Consider the following 23,602-nt stretch of genomic DNA (forward strand, 5'->3'; position numbering starts at 1 on the left):
GCAGCTATGTTCAATAATGTGATCACAGAGGGAGGAGACTGGGGACCGGAACAAAGGTAAAAAAAATTACAGTTACAGGTACGGCCGCGCCATAGATCACTGTGGTCGGGCATTCTATGGACGATACCGGAAGTGTGTCAGAGTGTAGTGAGCAGAAGAGCTCCAAAGCATAGCGTGTTGCTATGGTTCCCCATAGCGCAAGCGCACTGGTGAATTATTACCGCATCGACCATTTTAGCAAAGGGCAGTCGCTGTATAAGTATCGCTATGGTCCTATCGAAAAAAGGACCACATGAACATTTCACAGTACAATCATGAAAGCATTCATAGGACATTATTGCTCATAACCTTCTCGTGGGGCCCCTTCATACAAACGAATGCGGGACCGCACTCATAGATGAGTATACCAGTACTCCAGATGTTGGCCACATTAGGGAGAAAACTGGAGGGGACCCCACTGTCATGGGAGGGGGTTCTTTCAAACCCAATGAGCTAGTCCACATTTGAAGCAAAAAATGAAAAAAAAAAACATGCATACCCAGCGCAAATGTCCAAGAATAAATATGTAGCAAAAATGTGACTATTAGAGATATGAATAATCAAAATAAAGCTGAGGATCTCTTCCTTTTTGATGAATCTTGTACAGTATAGAAAGGTTCGGTCCCAGTTTCGTCTCTGTGAAAATTATTTTATTTTCCAACAATAACCACAGCAGGGTCTGCTTTCATTCTATAAACGTACACGTACCTCAAATCTTGTCCATTGTCATCTGATGATACATCATCTATATGAACTTGGTCACATTCCTACAAGAAGACAGAAATCATAAGCTTCTAATGGGTCTGCCACTTAAGACAAATTAGTAGACAATTAATATCTTCATGAAATGTTATTCCACGTCTTAAAGCCGCTGGTGGTTGCCTTGTAAAATGACCATTTTACATTTTAAGTGCCTTCCAAAAAAGCTAGCTGTCATTACTTTTTACTGACCTCCAGCTCCTTCTCAATATTTACTAAGCTGCTAAGAACAATTAGTATGTGCACTTCACAACAGTCTCCTTACTTTTTAAGGTACTTTAAATATTGTACTGTTTAAAGCTGACACAGCCAGTACTTAGCTTAACTCAAACCAGACATCTTCAGTAATGTAACATGCTACAAAAATTAAACCCGATGGAAACCGCCAATGAAATTATGACCTCTGATTGCTGTCGAGCCACACACTAACACAGCCTGGGGCCAATGTTTCTGAACAGTGTACACCAAAAAATCTGTTACTAGTTTTCCATTTATTTGAGACTTGTGAGTTTTATTTATTTTGCCTTGGTTAAATAGAAAAAAAAAATAGAAAAATGTTCAGATTCTGAAAATATGAAATCTGACAGAGTAGATCAGATGGACTTATTATTTTTTTTTAGGTATCTGCTACTTGTGCTGCTTACACAAAAGAGCCTTGTTACTAAACATTTCGGAATACAAGGTAGTACGTGAATTACAATTAGAGCAATTTACTGGAAGAAATTATCATTAATTCGTACTAAGGTTCACAAGCTTCAATAGAAGCTCACAGTCGCCATTGTTAAGGTGTTTATTTACAAATCCTCAGCCAAGTGCTTGTATTACAGGGCTCCTTACAGTGCACCATGAATGTTACTTTGGGGTTTTGCGATCCAATGCTATTGTGGAATGATTGACAATAAAACCGTATGTTGACATTCCACATACAGGAAACCAAGGAATGCCTAGCATCCAGGCATACCAAGAGAGCCAACAATTGCAAATGACACACTCAATTCTCATATATCACAACGGCTTAGAGGAACTAAAAATCAAACATATTAAACAAAGTTTTGTATTAGTTGTCACGCTTGAATATTACTTTTGAATATTATAAATGTGAAAAAAACAAGGAAAGACTTGCTAAATAATACATTAAGTAAAATATTTTTAGAAATTCTAATATGCATGTTACAGCACAACATACAACTCCTTCCCTTCACTACAGTGTCTATGGAATTGAACTTACATACAATAAAAATATACAGGGAACAAAAGGCATCAAAAAAAATTAGGCAGAACATATCCGACAACAGATGCATTTTTTGCGTAACTGGACAGGAATATAAAGATTATTTAGTAAAGGTAAAATAAAAGTTACCAATTACATTCCTCGAAATGCAGCATTGTTAAGAATCTAGTCCAGGAAAAGTCCAAGACAAGCTACTCGAGCCAATGAGAAGAGATGAGGTCAGCTCTGCCAAGACCTGATTCCCTATTCTACAGTTTGTGTAAACCTGCCTAGAGCTCCCCAACTTAAAGGGAATGTGAACAGATAATAAAAAAAGAACATGTTTCAGTATCAGGAAAAAAATATAGGTGATTCATTACGAAAGCTAAAGACACGTTTGGAAAGCATTTTTTTTTTATTTATTCTTGCTTTGTACTGTACTTTCATCATTGAGCAAAAAAAAAAAAATCCCCATAGGTCTTTATTAGAGATGAGCAAATCGAATATGATGAAGCCGAATTATATTACGAATTCCTTAAAAAATTTGATTCAGAATGAATCTGAATATCATTTTAACGCTTCATAGACTCCATTATCTGTAGGCTGGGGAGCTTAAATGGCGGATCCACATGTGAGGACATGGGCAAGGAATCCTGGAAAGGTGGGACAGACGGATGACCCTTAATCACATGGTGGCATGCAGCCTATCAGCAGCCAGTCACAGCCCTATATAATTGGGAGCCATTGCTGCAGCCAGGCGTTTCAGTTGCAGAGAGAGAGAGAGAGCAGTGTGTGTGCCACAGAAAAAAAAGGTTTACAACAGCGATTAATAATCCTAAATCACTGCAGAAAAGCAGTGACAGGGGAGAGGAAGAGAGAGAGAAAGTACACTTTTGGATGTACTACACAGCAACTCTGTACTGGTGCACTGGGGTGTATTACAACTCTAAAGCTAATAGGGTCCAGTTAGGGTGAGCACTAAAAGCCATAGGGGGAGATTCATCAAAACCTTTGCAGAGGAAAAGTTGCTGAGTTGCCTTAGCAACCAATCAGATCACTTCTTAAATTTTGCAGAGGCCTTTTCAAAAATGAAAGAAGAAATGTGATTGGTTGCTATGGGCAACTGATCAGCTTTTTCTGGGCACTGGTTTTGATAAATCTCCCCCATAGTCACCAGATTTTAGTGCCTAATAATACTGGACTGGGCTGTACTACACAGCAACTCGGAACTGATGCACTGGGGTGTACTACAACTCTAAAGCTAATGGGGTCCAGTTAGGGTGAGCACTAAAAGCCATAGTCACCAGCTTTTAGTGCCTAATAATACTGTACTGGGCTGTACTACACAGCGACTCTGTACTGCTGCACTGGGTTGTACTACAACTTTAAAGCTAATAGGGGCCAGTTAGGTGAGCACTAAGCTTTTAGTGCCTAATACAGGTTGTAAGCGTAGTGGATAGTATTGTCCTCCATGGGAGATGGTGTTGCGAGCGTTCAGGCTCCTGAAACAGACACTGTTGAGGAACATGAGGAGGACATCAGTGACGTGCAGACACAACTCGATTATGATGAAGCAGATCGCACTTGGGAGCCGGGCACAGAAGGGGCTTCATCATCATCGGGAGAAGAGGGTTGCAGGTTGCCCGTGAGGTAGCAGCAGAGCCAGCAAGGTGGTAGCATGGTTAGGAGTCAGCATGGTGGCAGAAATGGGAAGTCTGGAGCCAAACATGCCCGGGTTAGACCCCCTGCTTTATTAAGGTAGTGGAACAGGGGTTCCTGGAGTCAGCGGCAGTAGCAGTCAGTCAATGCAGACTGTTGGGGTGAAAATCAGCTACTCAGCAGTTTTTCATCAAGCATCACACATGCAATATGTGTCAGCAGAAGGTGAAGTGTGGCCAGGGTCCCAATGTTGGCACCACGGCCCTGCATCAACATATGCAACGTCACCATAAAGCGGCCTGGGAGAACCGTGGCTCCGATGTGGTGGTCCAGCCTACTGCATCACCCAGTGGCACGCTGCTCCCTGTTTCAGCCATCCAAGGCTCAACCACCTCAGCTGAAGGGAACTGTCTGTCATACCCATCTTCAGTCGGTCCAGATGCTCCTGCTCCTCCTACTTCAAGTCAGTCATTTCGGCAGCAATCCATCAGTGAAGCGATGTCCAAGAGACAGCAGTATGCGCCCACTCATCCAACGGCGCAGAAGCTGAATGTGCTCCTGTCCAAGTTGCTGGTGCTGCGGTCCCTCCCTTTACAAGTGAGAGCGCTGAGAGCTAGGGGCTGGGACAGGCGGTAGCTGGCCTCGCGGCGGACCGCCAGCTTGATTTTGAGAGACAAGTACGAGCTTTTTCACTGCAGCAACTTATACACTGCAGCAATTATACACTAGTGGAGCTGGAATTACCGCAGCTGCTGACACCAGATGTGCCCTCCGATGGGTCCTCAAAAAAGGATTTAATGTTTGCTCATTCCATCTACCAGGCTCTATCATTGTGCCGCTCTGCGGCAGTGATTCTAATAGCGACGCCAGTAATCTGCATGTCATACTGAATAACAGTATTATTTCACTAACACAGCCCACTCCCAATGCATGTCACGAGAAGGCAAAGTGTTCTACACCCCATTGAGGCTCACTGTAGCCCGAAAAATAGCTGTTTTTAACAGCGGTTCGCCTTAAATAAATTTGTATCAAACCAATTTTTTTTAGGAAAATTCAGCTAATCGGCCGAATCGAATTTTTCAAAAATTTGCTCATCTCTAGTCTTTATTATAATGTTGCATACCTTTGTCCTTCAAGCCTCTACAGTGTGTTGTATATGCTGTATTTTCACTCTATATTTGTACATAACCTGTATGATTCTCCCCTGCTAACTGACCTTTGTGAGCTCTCCTCTCTTTCTCCAGACTCTGTGAGCTGTCCTCCAAGGTCTCCCTATTCTACTATTTGAACTGTTATCCCTAACACTTAGAAAGCAGAAGGTCTGACTCTGCCAAGCATATCTAGGCATATCTATAGTAGGAAAGTTTTCATGAAGACTATTTAGAAAGTTGCTCCATTTTGTATTCAGAAATTAATAATAATAAAAAAAAAAAAAAACAATCAGTGCAATGGTGTTCATTGCCTTTAAGGGAACCTGTTAACATGAAAATTCCCCTATCAGCATCATGATATAGATCATGATAACCTGAATAGATTGATATATATTTTTCTGTGAAATGATCCGGCAGAACTTAGAACTTGATTGAAATCTCTGCTCATTTTGGGCTTAGATTTTCAGTGGGTTGTCTTATTTTAGAGACATAGCTGTCAGTCACTGATTAGGACCACCTACTGGACTCCCAAGCCCTGAGCAAGCAGGGGTTTCAATAAATATAATACAAGTTATACTAAATATTCTTCCAAAACATTATATATAAATTTACTCTTCTCCTGCCCTATAACATGATATTGGCAGATCAGACTGCTTATACGATGTAACAGGATGCCTTTTAAGAAACATAGTAATGCTGACAATTCATTGGGGGTTATAGTGGTACAATCACTTTTTACTACTACAGAACAAGCATTAGTCTGTCCTGCTTCAGAATGATGGGATGTGAAAGTATGAACCAAACCAGCAGAGCAGCTCATTTTGGTTTCCGCTGTGGGGCACCCTCTGCTTTATGTACACCACTGTTATAGGAAATTATTCCCTTTTTCTAAGACAGACACCTTATTTATGTAACATTCATGACAACCCCCCTTACTTACATTTTACAAATGTTGAACCCAAAAACAAAAAGAAGTTAAGCATTAGCTTGGAGTTGAAAAACTTTCATTTCTACCTTTCAATCATGACAGCAACACTTAGCTCATGCTTAACACACTGTTATTCTCTTATCCATCAATGCAGAATAAATATTCAATGTGCAGTTGATTGTCCTTCTGTGTACAATAACTATCGTTCTTTAACCTGGGGTTTGACTTCTTTCCAAAAAACTGTTTAGTCCACAATTTAGTGTTTCCTAAAAGTAGCATAAAATGTGTACAAATATTGAATCAAAATGTGTATATAAAATACACTATTAAAATATTGCTTAGTAGATTTTACAAGCAGATATTTTGCATTTCCAAAGCCTTCTGAGTATCAGTTTTTTTTTTTGTAAATTTTTAGATAGGGGGAGGGAGGATGGAGTCGAAGAAAAACTCAAACCAGCTGTTCTGTAACAGAATTAAATGGTGACCCTCAGCCTCACTTTTAAAACATCTATTTTCCAGCCACCCTTCTCTCAGCGAGCAGCAAGACCCAAGGAGGAAAAGACTTTGACCCTCTAACCTTTTACTCCTCTCTTGAGGTCAACTGTTCTAGATAAGGGAGGAAAGGATTATGAGGCCTTGGATGAGAGCTAGGAAAGAAAAATGTAAATAAAATACTGGCAACAGTGTACAAGCGTTTCTAAATGTAGTTCAATTACATATTTTTTGCTAAGAAATGTAGCTCTGAGTCACACCCTGTTTCATATTTATTTTCATAATATGCCTATACAATAGCTGTATAAGTGCATGCTGTGTTCTGTGTGTGGTTACATAAAGTAGAAGAAAATATGGTCAAACAAGTCTATTAATGGCAGCCAGCCAGCCATCATCATAAATTTTTGACCTTGAATGTAGAATATTGCATGTGAAGGAGAGTATGATAACCTCAAACATTTTTTGTAATTTTAAATAGCCAAACAGGGGTTAGAACTCAAAGGTCGAGAACTCCTTTACTAACAATATTCTAGTGGGAGAACAATCATTGTTTGGGTGTTGGTGGTGTGTTTGTGTGCGTGTGGGTGTGGGTGTGGGTGTGTGTGTGTGTGTGGTGGTGGGGGAAATTTATCTGCAAACAACCTCTGACATGTCATAGAGAAATTTTTCACACACTTGTCAGTGGTTGCGATTGAAGAGTCCCCCATCGATCACTAGAATGAAGAGACAAAAGACTCTATGGTACATCAGTTGTGTGAAAGCATAGGTACACTTTAAAGGGGTACTCCGCTGCTCAGCGTTTGGAACAAAATGTTCTGAATGCTTAGACCTGGCGCTGGGAGCTTGTGACATCATAGCCCTGCCTCCTCATGACATCATGACCCGCCTCCTCAATGCAAGGCTATGGGAAGGGTCCTCAATTTGTGTCTCTGTGATCTAGATGGTTCCAAAAAACTTACATTATGCGATCATCCCATGTGACACAGAGCAGGGAGAAATTGCAATTAGCACACACTTTTGCCAATTCATTCTACTGATCAGTTGTGATCTGAACACTGAGACCAGACTGATCAATACTTCTGTTATGTCTCCACAACATATAAAAACATTTTTTTAATTTTTTTTTAAATAAACAAAGTGTCCAGTTAACATTTTATTTGTGTCCTTTGGTTTCCTCTCACAACATCCAAGGAAACATTCATAAGAACATCTCTAAATAAAAAAAAAGTAATAAAGTAACAATTCAGTTGAAATATTTATATTTACGGTATTAAACAAAGACTAATTGTCTTAGGACTAAGTCTCCTTCATGGAAAATGTGGGCATGTGCGCTTTAACTTTCTATTAGGTGGTAAAACAATGAGGAAATATCCACTGGGAAACAGTAAGCACCAGAATGTCTGATTTCAGTAAATATATAACTTGCCATTACATTACAATTAGGTGATGACATTCATTTTATGGGGCTTTCTAGACCTATCATTAACTCTGTGAAGGATTCTGAGATGTTAAGAAAGGTGTTACCAGATATCATTCATCAAGTTTACATGCTCGCATTGTCATTGAAGATAACACTGCACATATTTACCTTGATCTACTGCATGACCTCCTTATCTTTTAGCTGATAATGGGACTATTATGTAAATTTCCTTATTTGCTTCCTATTGTGAAGGAGGCCGCCACTTGTGTTTGCTCACAGCAAGACAGTAAAGAATCTTAAGGAGCTGTGATTGTTGACAACTTGGGATCTTCAATTAATGGTCACAGCTCATTGAGATCTGATTAAATGTTTAGGGAAATGACTGCAGGGGGATAATCTTCACTTAGTGATAGCGTGTCATTGCTGACACAATGTGTACAGATTAGGCTAAATTCACACCATGTCTGTGGCGCATTTTTGGTTTATACACCAGGAAAATTGTCTTCTGCATACAGGCTGCAAAGTCAGTTAGTCTGATCCAGTCAAGAGTTGGTTAGTCACATACTATAGTTATTTTACCAAAGGTCATGTCTATTTCCTGCATATACGGAAAATATCGGCATCAGGTTTTTGACAACTTCTGTCTTTAAAGGTTTGGTAATTGGCACAGCCTTACTAAAAGAAGTACTCCACTGGAATGTTGTATCATTCCATTGTGCCCAGGCTTCATAAAGTGTGACCTGGCTCCCAGAGTGTGCCGTTACTACTCTTCTGTCTTCTGGGCCTGGTCTTGTTCTGCATCTTGGAGCTTGATGCATCACACTGCGATCAGCTTATGGCCAGCCGCAGCGATGTCCCACCTTGGCAGGTGATATGCCGAGCACAGTGTCATGTAAAAGGCTGGGGAAGCAGGATAAAGAGGGCCCGAGCTTGTTACATGACACTGTGCTCAGCCTATCATCGGCCAAGACAGGACATCGCTGCAGCCGGCGATAAGCTGATCGCAATGTGACACGTCGGGCTCCAAGATACAGAAGAAGACCAGAAGACCATAACACAGAAGAGCAATATTGTCAGCGGAAGGTAAGTTAAAGTTTGCTATTTTGCTTTTTGCAGCCTTGCAGCCGGGGCACAATAGATTGATAAAACATTCCAGCAGAATATTTCTATAATCTCCCCTTCTTTTATATTTCTCCACTTTTACGCCAATGGATACTAAAGGATGATGAATACGACAAACTTGGGGTGCTCAATCTCCAATCAGGCATACAATAATTAGCAATGAAGGAAGCAATAGAAACAAGAGGCACGCACCATGCATTGTGCTCAGCTCATCCGCAACTTAGCACAATGCATGGTGAGTGCCTTTCTTCATTGCTTCCTTCATTACAAGTTTTTGACGATTTCAGCTTTGACAAATCTCATAGCTGGGGCTCCTTTTCTAAATAGTTACAGACATACAGTAGTTTTTTTATACATTGATGTCTTTGTTTTATGATGTGTTAAAGGTGGGATTGTAAATGTTGACCCTGAGAGGCACAAATTCCAAAAATGATTGTGTGTTAAGGTGAAAATACAACACCATTTATGATGTAAAAACAAGTTCTACGAGCGGGCTTAGCACTGTTACAGGCATTTAAGTACGATTATTACGACAAAAAAATAACACACTTCCACATTTAGTTAGTATTCCCAGTTTATCGTGAGAAAACTAACACCGTCCTGAAGCTTAATTGTTTCAATGCCTTATTCTGAAGGGTGAAGCAGAAAGAAAATTCCCTCTAGAAGCTGCAATTTGCGTTTTCTTTTTACATCAGCGAGCCCATTGAGACTGGCTGGAACTGAGCCAGCATACAGGAAATGATCAGTGCATTCTCTGTTCTCTTCATATCTGTCATTAGGCAATTACTTCAACTCCTTCCTTGTCCGTGTTGTATAATAAAGATCCCTGGCTGTATCTGTGAGAACCTGCATTACATTAAAATGCTCAGACTTCTGTTTTCAAAATGTTTGTCATATAAAAGTATAATAAGATGTACTGTTGACCCTAACTTCAGAATATTACTATACATATGTGCAATAAATAAGGTTATAGTTAGACTAATTATTAGGCACAGCTCAGGTAATTGTAGTACAGTAGTAGCATTGTTGCCTTATAGTAAAGAGGTCCAGGGATTTTACCTAAGCAGGGGAAACATCTTCCGGGTGTTTGCATTCTCTTGTACTTATGTTGGTTTTCTCTTAAAACCAGTTTCCTCCTTTATCTCATGTTCAGCCATATATTTCTTTCGCCCATACATTTAAACAAAGGGGGGAACTCTATGGGGGACATTTATCAAAGCATTTAGTAGGTTTTTTTTGCTTAAAATTGTCGCAAAAAAGTCTCACGTGCGACTACGCTCTTTTTTCTGCGACTTTTTGCATGTTCAGTGTCCTAAGCAAAAAATAAAAATCTTGCTTACCAAAGCAAAAAGTGATTTATGACTTACAGTGGTCAGAGATTTATCAAGTGCGAAAGTCGTAAAAAAGTCGCATCACATGAAAAAAGCTACTAAATTTACTCCAGCTCAGACATGGAGCAGAAAAAGCCACTACCAAAGCAAGAAAAGAAAAAGTGCTTACGTGAAAGAAATTTATCAACAGGCTGAAAGCAGTTGATAAATAAGTCACACATAAGCAAAAAAATAGTAAGAAAAAAAAATAACTAAAAAAGGAATACATAAGCAAACATTGATAAATGTCCCCCTATGTCGAATAAGTCTAGAGGAAAGAAGGTTTCTACATCCACCTTTAGGGAGATTCTTTACTGTAAGAGAAATAAGACTGTAAAATTATCTGGCAGAGAGTGTGGTAGTGAACTTACTAAACAAGTTCAAAAGAGGCTTAGGTGCGTTTAGTTTAATAATATTTCAAATTAAATTTCCAAGATTCTGGTAAAAGGTCATTGATCCAAGGATTAATTCTGATTGGCAAATCTGGAGTTGGGAAATCATTTTTCTGCTTAAAATGAGAAAACATTTTATTTTATTTTTTTTGCTGTTTTTTTTCTTTGTTTTGTTGTTGTTTTGTTTGTTTTTTCTTTTTTTGGATCATCACTGCTGGACAACAAGCTAAACTAGATGGACATGTGTATTTTTTAAGACTTGCAATATTACTATATATTTGCCATGCAGGGGTAATGTAATACTGCATGCAGCTCTACAAAGGATACACTAAACAGGAAATCCCCTATAAGTCACTCTGGTTGTCTTTATGAGACAACCCCTTTAAAGGGAGCCTGTTATCACTTTCATGCAGTCTAAACCATAATTTATTGGGGTGGTCCCTGGCAGCCTCTTCCAACCCAACAATTTTTGATTGATAAAAATCTAACTGTTGGATCAATGGGAGAAATCTATCAATCAAGGCTGTTGAGGAAAAAGAAAGTAATAAAGAGAAAATAGTTTAAAAATATATATTAAAAAGATCCCCTCATAATAAAAATACAAGTCAATCTGACCCTCACATAGCTCAATAGGCAGAAAAAGTTGTGGGGGTTTAAAATGGCGATGCAAATGAAGTAAAAACGAAGAAAAGATTTTTATTCTGTAAAGTATATAAGTTGTGACACATAACAAAAAGTATATAAATTTGGGATTTTTAAAATCATACAAAATCAGCTGTTACCTTTTCTTACCTAGAAAAGGTAATAATACACCCCGTCACTGGATGTAGCTGCACTGTAATCACTTATGTGGTCTGTAGAGCTGGTATATACTGCTTCATGGGCAGTGTATGAGGAAACATAGTAGTGTTTTGGTTATTTTTTTCAATCAGCATGGAGGTATTAGTCAGAGACTAGATGAAAATGTATGGTCACCACTACATTGTATATGTATATTTAGCAATATCCTTGCTTTTGGTAACAATATGACTATAATTTTGTGGTATACAATCATCATACATAGATTGGTGCTTTTGAAGAGGTAAATTATCTGTAGGGCTGATATTTCTTATACAGTATATCAGGGGACAATGCACTGTTGAGGTGCTATATCTAAGCCCCTACTGTTTTGAAGCCCAGTGTCCTGGTGCTAGTGGGATTTAGGGACAAGACAGACAACAAGACAGACAGGACAAAAATCACAGAAATCAGTATTTAAGATGAAATGTAAAATGCTTTAAAATTGGATAGCTAAACTGGATTATGGTTTTCAGTTCAAGTCAATTAACTCCTTTGATCAGGAATGAGCGTCTTTAGCCCATCGCTGCTTTGCCTACTATTCAGAATGAAGGCATGTGAAGAAGAGGTGTCCTGAGTTCACAGGATTTCAGCACTACAGTTGGCAGAGCCTGTCACACCTTGCCTTCTGTGTACTTTGTGACCCCTTCATTTTCTCTACTTTCCCACCACAATTACTGAGGAAAGAAAGGTACAGATTACCTGTGGATCCAACACAGGATAAAGAGAACAAAGACGTCTTCAGCCAATATTTTGTTTGACAGTCCAAGGAGGAATAGATAGGTTTATATTCTGTTTGAGTCACAAAAAAAGCATTAAAATATACTAATTTATTTTTGTTTTAAAACAACTCCTGTCAAATGTTTATGTAGAAAAACTATTTTGCATTTTTTATTATTAGATTATTATTATTATTATTATTATTAATATTATTAGTAGTAGTATTTTATAATAATTATTATTGTTGTTATTATTATTATCCTTTGACTCTTCAAGTAAATAAACTGCAATCTGAAATATTATTTTGTCCAAGCTATAATGTAAATAAAAATAAATCTGATGAAACCAAAATAATTACACCAAAAGCTGTTCTATAAAGTCATAAACATATTTTTAACTAGTGTTCCATGTGTTTAATGTTAAATACATTTTTTATCTAAATTAAGAATGCACACAAAGCACACTATACAGTTTGTCATGTCCTGAACAAAATACCATTGTAAAGACAAAGATCACTTTACCACTAAATCTTCATAATATTCAATTCAATTCTATGTGTTGATAAAAAATGTTGGAAACAAATAAATATTTCCCATTGCTAACATGGTACTAATAAATTTGGCTAAACACAAAAAGAGACGGAGACTATTATAATATCACAATTTCCATCAAATATATTGAGACAAACTAACATAAGGATGCAACAGACAAAATATAAACACAGTACCAAGTACAGTAACACTAGAGATGAATAAATCTGTGAAGAATTGCCTCAGTTACTTATTACAGGTCTATACTTCAAAATTGTAATACATTTTTGTCTGTAATGGTAAAATTCACATCTATATTTAAACCTCCATTGTAATTTCTTTGCCCATAACCAACAGAAAACTATGTCAGTAAAACCCTTTTTGCAATGTGGTTTTCAGTCATGCTGTTTCTACATTTAAAGCAAGTTGAAAATACTTGTGCCATCTGAACATGCAAAAGCTGTATAAAAAAAAGTGGGGCAATTTGCAGCAAAATACACATAATTGGCTGTGTGGAATTAAACTGATGTTGTTTGGCAGATAAGAATGGATTGTTTGTGTGGTTGTTTACATGTTAAGTTAACCCCTATCCAAGAGGTGAGCAATACTTTCTCAAATTTAACCCCCAAGTACAAGATGATGTGGGAAGTAACTTTCTAATCTCTGAGTGTTCTACTGCTGGGGCTCCAACAATCTCAAGAATGGGTGCCCAAGTCTCCCATTAGACCGGAGTGGCAGGTTGCACATGCAAAGCACTACTCCATTTATTCTATATGGAAGCCACAGGGACAGCTCCCTCCCAGCACCTTCCATAGTAAAAGAAAGGAGTTCCAGCACCTGCACCCACCTCCTCATTCGAACAGAAGACTCAGGCCCCCATTCTTGACAGTGAGTGAGGCCACAGCAGTTAGAACCTGTGATCAGATGGATAGGTCAGATATCCTGTAGATTGAAGGTAACATTTAGGTAGAAATATCCATAATGCAAGTAAAGATCATTTTGATTTTGAGAAGATGATTATTAGACTAGTATTTATGTTTTATCCCCAGACACAACAATACAAAATGCCTAATATCCACTGCTATGTTTAAATTTGGATTCACACAGTGTACAATGAAAACAAACTAATTCAGTAAAATCGGTATTAAAAGCAGCATTTTTTTAAATTTAATAATGTTTTCTACTAAATCTATGCAAACGGTCTGTCAATGTTGGAATTACTGCAGTTTTTTATATAATGTGTTCCTTTTAATTGAACATATTTTCGATTACATTGTGTGAAAACAGCCTAAGGGTTCATGCAGAATATAAATTTAAAATGAGAGAATCAGATCTATTTTTGCTTCCATTCTATAGTAAAATCCTGGATTATTACACTTATTTAAAAACTTTTTATAGGATTGTGTTGCTCCTCCAAAAGAAAACAAGGCAGACACATTTCAAAGGCTCTACACAAGTCTTTTCAAAGAGTAAACCTTCATTTCAACAAGTTGCATTGGATGGTGTAGAGTTTAATTGTTATGTCAGCACCTCGCCTTTGCTCTGCTGTTCTTATCTTATCTCTTCACTTAACCTTCTGCCAAGGGGTCATTAAAATACTTTGCTAGTTCACATAAATCTCTAAAAGAGACTCTGCGTACATGCAAAACCTTTTTTTATATATGCCCTTTCGCTTTGGTGTGTCATGAGAAAGGTTTATCAAAAAGCAAAATGTAAACAAATGCTGAGAGAAATCTTATGAAAGCCACCTGAATACAAAAACAGCCATAGGCAATGGCACAATTTGTAAGACATAAAAAAACACAAAAAAGAAAAATGTCATGGCAAGAAAATTGTAGTAAGAGCTAAAATGAATAATGTGGCTAAGCGAGGCTTGTATGCAAAACATTGGTTCAACCCTAAATTGTATGCTTGAGAACCACATTGATTTCCATATAATGTATACATTTATTTGCTAAATGGGAAAAAGGAATACCGTGTAAATACAACCCTTATCAAAAGCTATGGAATCACAAATGGAGGATGGTCTTCCAGTGTTATCACTTCACAACAATATGACACATATTTGTTTAATAGCTGAAAATTCTGGCTTCATGAATCGTCACTAAAACAAATTGTTTTTTTAAGACCTTATTGAGCTGTGGGATTTTGTTCATTGAATGAAAACATGGCCCCAACAAGAGAGTTGTTCATGTAAATATTGGTGAGGATCATAAAACTCTTTCAAGAGCCCTCAAGGGCAGGGCCCTCTCTTCTGCTATATCAGTCGTCAATTTACTCTGTGTCACGTTCACTGTACCTGTGTTTGTGTCATGTATTTTAAATCTAACACATGTAAAGTGCCATAAAATAAATAAATAATACATCCAATACAGAGTGCGGCAAAGGATGTTGGTTGTTCCCAGTCACCTGTTTTTTTTAAAAGCTGATGAAAGTATAAACATTATTGAAAGGTTATAAAACAAAAATATATGGGAAGACCAATGAATGATCAGTGATACAGAGTAAAACCAAATAGGCAGAAATAGGTACTGGAACTGTAAATGGCAATGAGAGTTACATATGAAGAAGTAAAATTAACACTAACAACTAAACAGTAGAAAACAAGGTTACAGTGGGCTACAGAGAAGTGAATATTGAGTGTAGATAGTTTAAGACAGTGATGCTCAGTGAATCATCAAAGTGCAAATATCAAAGAGATGATACTATATGATATTATTATTATGAATATGATTACACCTGAAGAAAGCAATCACATTTCCCCACTCATTTATATGTGGCATATCAAGTAAATGATTGGAGATCTCAAAAGTCAATGCAAAGGGGTACATATACATGTCAGACCCTTTTCTTATTGATAAAAAAATAAGTGTGCTAATGATCAAGTCATTTTTCACAAGGATAATGCATCTCTCCACAGAACAAAGAGTGTTAAAGCCTTTTTACTAGAATATCAAGAATACATGCATATCAAAGACATGGCCAGCAAAAAGTCTGGATCTCTCGGTATGACCACCAGTAAAAACTAGAATGAATAGCCCTTTGGAAAGCTCTGTGACACTTCAGTCCCTGAAAGTTTGGTCTAAATCTTTTACAGATCCCATTTTCTTTTCTTTAACAGATTTTTTTTTTAAATTTTTTGTCTTTTTTAACCAGAACAAGAATTTAGAGAAAAAGGAATCTTATAGAAAATCTGTACCTATTTATGGAACTATCTGGGACAGGACTGGCACTTGTTCACCACCTTCTTTCCCATTTCTTGTGAGATAGAAGAGTGTTAGTCCAACCTCCCTTAATGGAAGAGTGAGGGTGCCAGCACAGTCTCAATTTATATGGGCTCCACATTAACTATTGGTTATTTCTACATAACTATCGGTCAACCTGTCAATGAAAGTACCCTGATTGTACATCCTTATACAGTACATAGGTAGTACCAACAATGTCAATATATACCTTATTTTGCAATATCTTAATATCGGTTGCATATTAAGTAAGGTATATTTTATCTTTTAAATTATTATGAGCAAAGTTTTTGTAACACATTATCTACTTGGTAATTTGCAGTGTTACAAGAAAGCTGTAACAAAACATCAGTCAAAGGAGGAATGTGTGTGAAGAGCCAACAGAACGTGTGAAATGTGGCCCTGTGCACATGTGGTTTTGTGAGAACACTGATCTTGGTTCCAGTTATTGGGATTCTGGACCAGGTTTATGAGGAAATAAAAGGAACTTAGCTCTAACTTACATTAAGACACATCTGCATTATTGTACTTTGATGTAAAATAGCACCAAGGAGCAGCTTGAGCCATCAACAGCTACACTTCACTTCACTTTTAGTTTGCCAAAACAGCAGGTTTTTGAGACCTCATGCAGGGTTTTCTTGTAATTTATTGCAAATATCAGACTATTCCTGATTTTTACATTCATTACTACTGTCTGCACAGCTCTAAAATACAGACATGGGTATATTTCTTCTAATCCCCAGCCTTTCCTCCAGCAATATACATTATATCGTTGTCAGCCAACAGCTATCTTTCCCAACTGTCCTATAAACATGCAAACTTGGATTGGCAGAGTGCATGTTTATTTCATGCAGAAGAGGAGAGTTTTGAAGTGATATGAATGTTCCCCAAGGAGAAAAGTCAATGCCAAAGGATTCAGCATGTTGTAATCCAACATGACTGATCCATCAATGCCCAGGGCTTTGCTAATGTAGGGCAACTGGGCTGCATTGTTGGCCCAAAAGACACATTGCTGACTAACTTTGCTGAAATTGTCTGTTTTGAACAACTTATGACTAACTATTACCATAGTTTTAGTGCCTGGGGGCAGTTTTAGCATTTTAGAGCTAAGTCAAATGTTTATCTTGTCAAAGAAGTGTTGTAGTACATGTCCAAGGATTTGGACTCCACCATTCATCATCTATAAAGAAGCTTCCATGTGTAGCTCATCTTTGGCTTTTACCTTAGAGATTTAGTCATGAAAATGGTAATGGTCCTGCTGAAGATCTGAATGGGACAACTTGAATGTCTATGGGGAATCTTAGGAGTCCTATGATTTACCTTAACGATCTTCAACAGAATACCTGGTTCCATTTTTATCAGGCAGTACTCTAAATGTGTAGCCTGTGCCTATCATTGATTCTAAAACATGCTTTAAAGTACAACTAAACCTTAAAGGGGTACTCCGGTGGAATTTTTTTTTTTTTTAATCAACTGGTGCCAGAAAGTTAAACAGATTTGTAAATTACTTCTATTAAAAAATGTTAATCATTCCAATACTTATCAGCTGCTGTTATGATCCACAGGAAGTTCTTTTCATTTTGAATTTCCTTTCTTGCTGGCACCTCTGTCCATTTTAGGAACTTTCCATAGCAGGATAGACTTTCTGTGGGAATTTGCTCCTACTCCTAAATGGACAGAGGTGTTAGCAGGGAGTACTGTGATCAGGCAGAATGGAAATTAAAAAAGAAAAGAACTCTCTGTGGATCATAACAGCAGATGATAAGTACTGGAAGGATTAAGATTTTTTTAATAGAAGTAATTTACAAATCTGTTTAACTTTCTGGCACCAGTTGATTAAAAAATGAAAAAAAATAAAAAATAATTCCAATGGAGGACCCCTTTAACTCTAAGTTGTTGACCACATCCTAAATAAAAATAAGTAGGAAATTGTCAAGTAGAGCTCAAGTTTGGACCAACTGTTTAAAAAATGGTCCCGTAATATAATCGTATGAAACATACAAAATATCTGTAACAAACAAGATGTTCACGTGTTCAAGGAAAAGGAAGATAACAGGAAGATTTCCCCATCTGATAGAAATCAGAGGTAAAGCCTGGAACTGCGAAACCAGTAATGTTTCTGTGGTTTTCATCACTAGGTGATTTATTTTCAATACAATTTTTTACATTTGTTGAATGTTAAAGAATTCCTTTCACTGCTGTCATGGTTATGCAAATCATTAACAAGATGGCCTGCTGATGTATTTATTATATCGGTCATAACTGTGGAAAGAAGATACATCGGCAAGACACTTAACCAGTTAATTGGAAAAATGAAGTGTGAGAACTCAGCACTAGGAAATAATGCCACAATGTTAGGAAAAATGATCCATCATATAAATGGAGCAGAACTGAAATCACTTTGTATTGCCTCTTTTTACTGTTGGTGGGTTGTCTAGTAATTCTATTATATAATAAAACTCTATAGATCTTATACAAATACAGCATGTAAGGAGGGTAAACTATAACATTTATTTGCCCCCTTAAAAAATATTATGTTCATATATTTATAAGCAATGCTTATTATTGTATTAGTGTCCATGTAACATATTGTTTTATTCTACATTTTTGCTGTGCCTCATGTGTCCATGCACACTCCAAGCATATTGGGTAAGTGTAGATGAACTACTGCACTTGGCAGTTTGAATAGATAAAATCAGGAGCAAAGTTTTAGAATGACATGCTGAAGAAGAAAGAGCTGCCATTGCTTTGGCACATTATAACTGTTTTAATATATATTAGCTGAGTACCCGGCGTTGCCCGGTTTTTCCTTCCTTATCCTTGTTGGGGAGGAAAATAAACAAAGGAGGAAGCTTTTGACTTCATATACCGTCCTCACATATTGTTGTCATTTCCCGACCTCCTATCCCGTCATCATATCCCGACCTCCTATCCCATCCTCCTATCCCATCCTCCTATCACGTCCTCCTATCCCGTCCTCCTATCCCGTCCTCATATCTCGACTTCCTTTCCCGTCCTCCTTTCCCGTCCTCTTTTCCTGTCCTCCTATCTCGTCCTCCTATCCCATCCTCCTATCCCGTCCTCCTATCCCGTCCATCTATCCCATCCTCCTATCCCGTCCTCCTATCCCGTCCTCCTATCCTGTCCTCTTTTCCTGTCCTCCTTTCCCGTCCTCCTATCCCGTCCTCCTTTCCTGTCCTCCTTTCCCATCCTCCTTTCCCATCCTCATATCTCGACCTACTTTCCTGTCCTCCTTTCCCGTCCTCCTTTTCTGTCCTCCTATCCCGTCCTCCTATCCAGTCCATCTATCCCATCCTCCTATCCCATCATCCTATCCCGACCTCCTATCCCGTCCTCCTATCCCGTCCTCCTATCCCGTCCTCCTATCCTGTCCTCTTTTCCTGTCCTCCTTTCCCGTCCTCCTATCCCGTCCTCCTTTCCTGTCCTCCTTTCCCATCCTCCTTTCCCATCCTCATATCTCGACCTACTTTCCTGTCCTCCTTTCCCGTCCTCCTTTTCTGTCCTCCTATCCCGTCCTCCTATCCAGTCCATCTATCCCATCCTCCTATCCCATCATCCTATCCCGACCTCCTATCCCGTCCTCCTATCCCGTCCTCCTATCCCGTCCTCCTATCACGACCTCCTATCCAGTCCTCCTATTTCGACCTCCTATACCGTCCTCCTATCCCGACCTCCTATCCCTACCTCCTATCTCGTCCTCCTATCCCGTCCTCCTATCCAGTCCTCCTATCCAGTCCTCCTATCCTGTCCTCCTATCCCAACCTCCTAACCCGACCTCCTATCCCGTCCTCCTATCCCGTCCTCCTATCCTCTCCTCCTATCCCGTCCTCCTATCTCGTCCTCCTATCACGACCTCCTATCCCGACCTCCTATCTCGACCTCCTATCTCGACCTCCTATCCCAACCTCCTATCCCGACCTCCTATCTCGACCTTCTATCCCGACCTCCTATCCAGTCCTCCTATCGCGTCCTCCTATCCCGACCTCCTATCCCGGTCCTCCTATCCCGGTCCTCCTATCCCGTCCTCCTATCCCGACCTCCTATCCCGACCTCCTATGTCGACCTCCTATCCCGACCCGTAATATGTGTACCAGTTATTGAAATATATCCAGCCGTACGGAAGTTATGTGGGAACATACATTTCCCATTGATTTGCATGGGACTTTAAACAAAAACCCCGACCCTCACAAATGGGGGTAGTTAAGTGTTAAATTAACTATCCTATATTTTAAGTGGACATATAAGTAACATGTGACCATGTATTATCGAAATATCTCAAGCCGTTTGGAAGTTATGCAGTAACATAAATTTCCCATTGACTTGTATGGGACTTTAAACATAAACCCCACCCCTGGCAAATGGGGGTGAGTAAGGATTAAATCACCTATCCTATGTTTGTTGTTGACATATAAGTAACATGTGGCCAAGTTTCATGTTAATATCTTTAGCCGTTTGGACGTGATGCTGGAACATACACACATACATGCATACATCCATACATACATACACACACACACACACGTTGAGTTTTATATATATATATATATATATATATATATATATATCTTTGCTATTTTTTTTTTTTATTTCAAGGAAAAGAAAAACATCACTGTGGATAATGTGTTGTTGATATTTAAGTGAATGCAGAAACATCTTGGTATCCAAGTGGAACCCATCAGTAAGTACCACAATAATTTCTATTGGATCCACCAATTATCAGAATAACTTAGTTTTTCCTGATTTCAGTAAAATAGAGCAGAGAGTGGTCATACATATTCAGAATATGCTGGTACTTCTAGTGTTTTGCACCAGCTGTAGGAAAGAATACTGTACTGACTATTTTTTGGTAGGAACAGTTGACAAGGAACCAAAATATCTCTGGTGACATTAAAATATCCCTACCATATGTTAGAATAATATGGTAAATATTTTTGATTATGATTATATATGAATATCCAGATAGGTTCAATGGATCAAAGATAAGTTAATACAATGGAAAAGAGGAAAGCAGATTCTTCTACTATCTTAATCCCATAGTAGGGACATTTAAATAAGTATCAGACAGACGATTAGCAGTACTTATGCAGGTACGTGACGTATATTATGTACTGGCTTATTTCTATTTTAAAGCTTTCCTTTTCTGACATATATTCAGGCTATTGATGAGTCAAACTTCCTTTTGTCAAGTACTGTTTCCTTATGTTTTATTTTTTATTGTATCCTCTTGTTATAGCCAGAACAAGAATATCCAAGGAGTCGGTTTGACGCTGCCCCAAAAATTTATTGTTGGCACCTGCTGAGGACAATTTCTATAAATGCTGCCTGACTGTTCAGAGGATCAGCTGTCTCCTTGATGAAACCAGCCAACACTGAAGGAATCCCACATTGATTTGAGCCTAATGTAAATTCTTAAAGTCCTTTTTCTAAAGCATGTTCCCATCTCATATCCTCTAATATAATTGTTTTATATCACCAATTCTTAGCAATGATATAAAATAATCTCCCCACCTGATTCATTCAACAGAATCTTGCATTTATAAATGATGACTATGTACTAGTATACTTTAGGGTGGTGTTATGGTAGCATAGGAATTGTAACAGGGGCCATATTTTATATCTCCTTGCCTTTGCAAAAGTGTCATATAAAGATTTTACTTTGGCAGCATGTTTATTTTTTTTTCTCACAAATAAGTTCTATGCCACATCCATGAGGACTTATATTACTTTTATCTTATACTGATGATTTTAGATCAAGTGGTGGCCTAGACAGTTTTTTATGGAAACTCTGTATGACGCTGTCATGGTATTAGAGAATAGTAATGCGAACATATTTTCAGATCAAATTAGATTTGTACTGAGTTTTACAAAAACATGTTAAATTAAATCTGAATTTCTTGTCATTATTTTTGGGGAGATCTAGATGTATTCCTGTGTAGGGGGCACTTAGTAGTTACTAGAGTGCCACACTGGAAAACTCTTTTCTGGATTTGGCCATAGATAGGGGCAGGAAGTGGGTGAATAATTGTATTATAGACCACAAGTAGAGTAGCAGCTGCCACTTGTCATTTTGACAGGAGCCCCTGTTTCTGTACTGTAAGCAGCATTGTGCTATGCATCGCTGCTTACTGTCCTTACAAGAAGGAATGTGGTGGTGGTGTGTATCACCACTTAACTCCTTACCCTTTTGGGATGAGTGCTACGTGCCTGGCCCAGTGGATATTCAATGAACTGGAACTATTTAGTTTCTATGAAGGCAAACAACAGTATGTAGTTTCCATGCAGCCCTAGCATTGGGAACCACAGAAACTATTTGAGAGCAGGTACTCTTTTCAACGTTATAGGTGTCACTGCTCCTCTACTGTAAAGAATAATTCACTAAGCATCTTTGCTCCATATATGGTCCACCAAGGTTTGCAGAAAAGCTGTGCATCACTACTTAACTTCTCACTTGCCAGCCTTATTTGACATAAACCCTTTGAAACCATTTCATGGGAGGTTCACCCATCTTTATTGGAGAAAAAAATTCTAAAATAAGAATAGCTCAGTTAAAAAGTGTTTAGTGGAACATAGCACAATGTATACAACAGAAAAGCTTTAAAGGTACAATATGGTCTCATAGGTCTCATAGCTTTATATTTCTGTAAAACTCAGAGCGGTTACGAAGTACTAAAATGATGGTGCTTGTGCCATTAGGTCGATTTGGTTTTCAAGGAGCAATTTTGACTTCAGATGGATAATCAATTATCCCATCATCAGAAAGATCACCAAAAACCATGTTTGACAGCCAAAATGCCACAAAAGCATCTATATTCTTATTTTCTATACATCAGTCAGCAAAGATATCATCATCGTAATTCATTGCAGCCTTCCTTAAATCAATCCTGACAGGAGAATTTTTTTTTTTTTAAAGGATTAACTAATTCAAGACAACTCTTCAGCCGAACATTTTTTTCCTTTTTCCATAACTCATCCTGGCAGTCACATTACAGATTTAAGTGGAATAATTGCAAATTAAACAGAAGTTTCAAAAACACACGAATACTGTAATGCCAGACCTAAGGAACGACAGTTTATATTTCCCTAGATAAACATAGAAAAAAATATACCGGTATATAAAAATGGATGTGACATAAAATAATTCCTAATAATTTCAAACCCATAGTAGAAGGTATGCTTTATCCAGAAATGCACGAATAAAGCACATGTAAATTATTTGATTGCTATATAATTTGCCAGTTCATCTGCAAGGAGTTTCTTTTTTCAGATGAAAAGGAATAGAAATATAGGACAGATGTGGAAGAAACCACACTGACAGCCTATCACATACTGGCATTTTTAAATGATTTTGGCTCATCCATTAAATAAGGTGCATTTCTCCTGATTTTGAAGAAGGAAACATCAGGGAATATTTAAAGGCCAATTGCTGCCAATTAACTTTGATCAGGAGAAGATGTATTCAAAACCTTTCAGATTCCGTCTTCTGTCTGAAATAACATACATTTCCAAAATCCAGTGAAACAGCATCTTGATGATTAATGCCTGTTGGCAGCCGTGCCACAAGCTTGCTTAACGCTCCGGCTTTAAATAAATAGCTGTCTATATCCCGGTGAAAATGAATGTGGCTTGTATAATGCACTCCAGCTAAAGCATGGGAGAAAGCAGTTTTCTTAATTAAATGAGCTTGTTGGGGTAATATGCCCATCATTCTGT

General features: G+C 38.1%; 1 protein-coding gene across 12 annotated transcripts in view; it reads right to left on the bottom strand.

The window, feature by feature from the left end:
• EYA1 (EYA transcriptional coactivator and phosphatase 1) overlaps positions 1-23,602 on the bottom strand; it is a 95,498-nt gene that overhangs the window by 13,291 nt on the left and 58,605 nt on the right. For all 12 annotated transcript variants that reach the window (XM_056522129.1, XM_056522130.1, XM_056522135.1 and 9 more), the window contains one exon: positions 748-806. In XM_056522129.1, coding sequence (XP_056378104.1) covers positions 748-806 — 59 coding nt within the window. The remainder of the gene's footprint in view (positions 1-747; positions 807-23,602) is intronic.

Source organism: Hyla sarda, chromosome 5 (assembly GCF_029499605.1).
Source record: "Hyla sarda isolate aHylSar1 chromosome 5, aHylSar1.hap1, whole genome shotgun sequence".
In the NCBI taxonomy this organism is placed as follows: Eukaryota; Metazoa; Chordata; class Amphibia; order Anura; family Hylidae; genus Hyla; species Hyla sarda.